The sequence below is a fragment of the Macrobrachium nipponense genome, chromosome 41 (genome assembly GCF_015104395.2).
Source record: "Macrobrachium nipponense isolate FS-2020 chromosome 41, ASM1510439v2, whole genome shotgun sequence".
Classification (NCBI taxonomy): Eukaryota; Metazoa; Arthropoda; class Malacostraca; order Decapoda; family Palaemonidae; genus Macrobrachium; species Macrobrachium nipponense.
The window spans coordinates 50,526,629-50,529,536 of record NC_061102.1 but is presented as its reverse complement, the minus strand read 5'-3'; the positions used below and the strand labels follow the sequence as shown (position 1 = coordinate 50,529,536).

The window sequence follows — 2,908 nt, the reverse complement described above, 5'->3', positions numbered from 1 at the left end:
TAAAAATGGTAAAATTCACTTTGTAGCTGGACTGCAGTTATTGAAAGATGCATAAAGATATTGGTATCATGCTGTTTTTACATTGGTGATCTCTAAAGTTATAATTTGGTCTATGATCAAGAGTGCAACAGACCTTGAAAAATAATGATAGGGTTCTATAGTCAACTGAACACTCAGATCTCCAGGAATCTAGTGTTATGTAATGTAACTGTTTGATATATTTTTATCGAATGCAAAGCTGGCCGTTCGTGGTAGAAGGAAAAAACTGTTAAATACTTTTATGTTTATTAAAGTACAAGTAGACAGATACAAACTTTCACGGAAAGTTGGATAAACATCTTATAAAAATAGAAATGTGACAAAAAATATTAATCATTTAACATGACATATACTAATTGCAGTAATATGCACTTAACGAAATTACTAATAACAGGGCAGATGAATAAGGCCAACCTCTGCAAAAGCTGCCTTGACGAGAGGTGAGCGCATCTTGTGGTAGATAAATGTTGATAAGATTTCAAAGCGTCATAGTGGACATCTGAGAGGTAGAGGAATCGATGATCTGGGACACATGAGATCTTCTGGAGTTGATGATGTCAACGATATCGCACTTGAGGGCAGCGCTGCCCACCAGGAACCCGTCGAGATCTGGCAACAAGGCCAGGTGTTGGCAGTTGGAGGACGACACAGACCCTGCGTACAGGATTCGGGTGCTGTTGGCCACTTTGTCACTGACGTTCTCCCTGAGCCACCTCCTCATCATGGCCAGAACCTCCTGAACTTGAGCGGGCGTGGCCAGCACTCCCGTGTTACTGGCCCAAAGGGCTTCGAAGGCCAACACTACTCGAGACCAGTCGGTGATGGCAGAGGCCAAAGACGCCATCTGGGACTGCAGCACCTCCTCCGTCAGGTTCTGCTCACGATCCTCTTGTGTCTCGCAAACACAAGCGATCACCTGAGGGCGATGAAGAAGATTGGGCTTTAGGAATTATAATATCAGGGCTTGGCCGTCATCCTGAATTATTGTTGTCAGGGAAGATATGATGGCAGTTCATCAAAAGGATGCCCTCTTCATATTTGAGTACTTTCCAATTAAAATACTAAAAGTAAACCTGTTTTATAAGAAAGCGAATCATTTCCCATCGGAGATACTCACTTTGATGCCAGTCTGCTGAGCATGAGCCATCTTCTCCTGGATGAAGTCGTCGGTTTCCCCAAAAATGGTCCTCCTTTCTGGGTGCCCGATGATGACCCAGTCACCCCCGCACTCCTGAATCATCTCCGGAGATATTTCTCCGCTGAAGTTTCCGCGGGAAACCTGTGACAGAACAGAGATAAGTGTCCATAGATTTACAGGACATTCAGAGGATCTTGACAGCCAGTAATGCGTTTTGAAGCTATAAATCATCCTAATATATTTGAAGTTTTCGTTTTTATTCAAATTTACCGGTTTACACAAACAAAGAGGCCTTATTGAAAACACATTTCTCCCACCTGGTAGTAATTTGAAGTGATTGAGGGACAGTAATAATTTAGGTCGGAAATTTACGGTATTTTTAAAAAACGTCAGTAAGATAACACGTGGGTTTTTTTTTTTGTAGTTAACAATCGTCATATTTTCTTGTTAAAGATTCTCGGTCTAAAGTTTCATTATTGGTTTTTCTTTAGAGAATGGCGAGTAGAGTCATTATGGCAAATGTTGATTGGGAGATCCTTACCTTGTAGCAATTTTGGGCAGCCACACTGATCTCGGAAGGCAGCTCCTGGCGGGCATAAGTCAGGTAGCAGGAAGGGCAGCCGACGACAGCCTCTGTCAAAAAAAAAAAAAAAAAAAAAAAAAAATTATGCCGTTACTATTTAAATTAATACATACCGTCGAAATGTACATAAAATGAAAAGTAATTGCTTATTTCCGTTCAAGGATTGAAATATAGAGAGTGAGTAAATGGTGTTGTAACAACATATTAAAATAGTTTGATCATAATTGTTACTTTTCTTCTCATTTTAAGTTAATTAAAACAAGTTTCGGTTGTGTTTCCCAAAAGATCAAAATGACAGACAAGTTATCCATTATGTATCTGAAGATTTAGCCCTCAGTGAGGAACTGGACAAGCTTCTTTACCATTAACCAAAAAGAATCAAGAACTGATATTTTTATATAGAACCACTGCCTTAAGTTCAAGGGACAGGTAGAGAGAGGGAGAGAGAGACGTACCTGTGTTAGGATCCATTGATGCATTGGACATAGTCTTCACAATGGAGTCAATCTTGGCTTTGGTCACGTTCATTTTCCAGTTTCCGATGACGAAAAACTTTCTGCTGTTCGACATGGTAACGAAGTTTCGGAGATTCTTGTTCAGGACTTGTGTCTTGGATTTCTTCGAGCTCTAGATGCAGTCGTGGCTGTTAAAAGCGAGTGTATGTTGTGCGATAAAGTCCAAAATTCCAGATCTCACTCAATCCGGGTACTACGAGGAATCTGAATGAGAAGAAAGATAAATCTCTGTAACAGGCATCGACCGTCTCTTGCTTCGTCGGTGAATGTGGTGTCTGGTGCTCTGGGCAAACCTTTTTATACTTCTCGACTCGTGGGCGGAAACCGCACGAAAACTCCCCATGAGATGTCAGCGTGACTAACGTATGATACGTGAAGCAACCGGAATAGCGGAATGCTATGCTGGACATGTTTCTTAATATGACATTAGAATAATATAATAGATAGTTTACTTTATAACACTGTTGTTCTAACTTTTGCGGTTGTGTATAGTGATAAATGGTTCATCTTTAGAACTTGTGAAGTATCCTTCCAAGCATAGCATTTTTTGTTATTATTTTTGTTACCAGTGGTGTTCATACTGTTGCTGTTATTTATGAACTGCCAGTTATACAACATGGCGTTCTTTTGCGT

At 40.4% G+C, this 2,908-nt stretch overlaps 1 protein-coding gene across 1 annotated transcript; it reads right to left on the bottom strand.

Moving 5' to 3' along the window:
- Positions 1–268: 268 nt before the first annotated feature.
- On the bottom strand, positions 269–2,561 carry LOC135212757 (triosephosphate isomerase-like). The gene is made up of 4 exons (XM_064246506.1): positions 2,216–2,561; positions 1,719–1,810; positions 1,157–1,318; positions 269–955 (listed from the first exon to the last, which is right to left on the bottom strand). Exons 1-4 carry the CDS (start codon positions 2,328–2,330, stop codon positions 518–520), a joined length of 807 nt encoding a protein of 268 aa, XP_064102576.1. The 5' UTR covers positions 2,331–2,561; the 3' UTR covers positions 269–517.
- Positions 2,562–2,908: the final 347 nt, after the last annotated feature.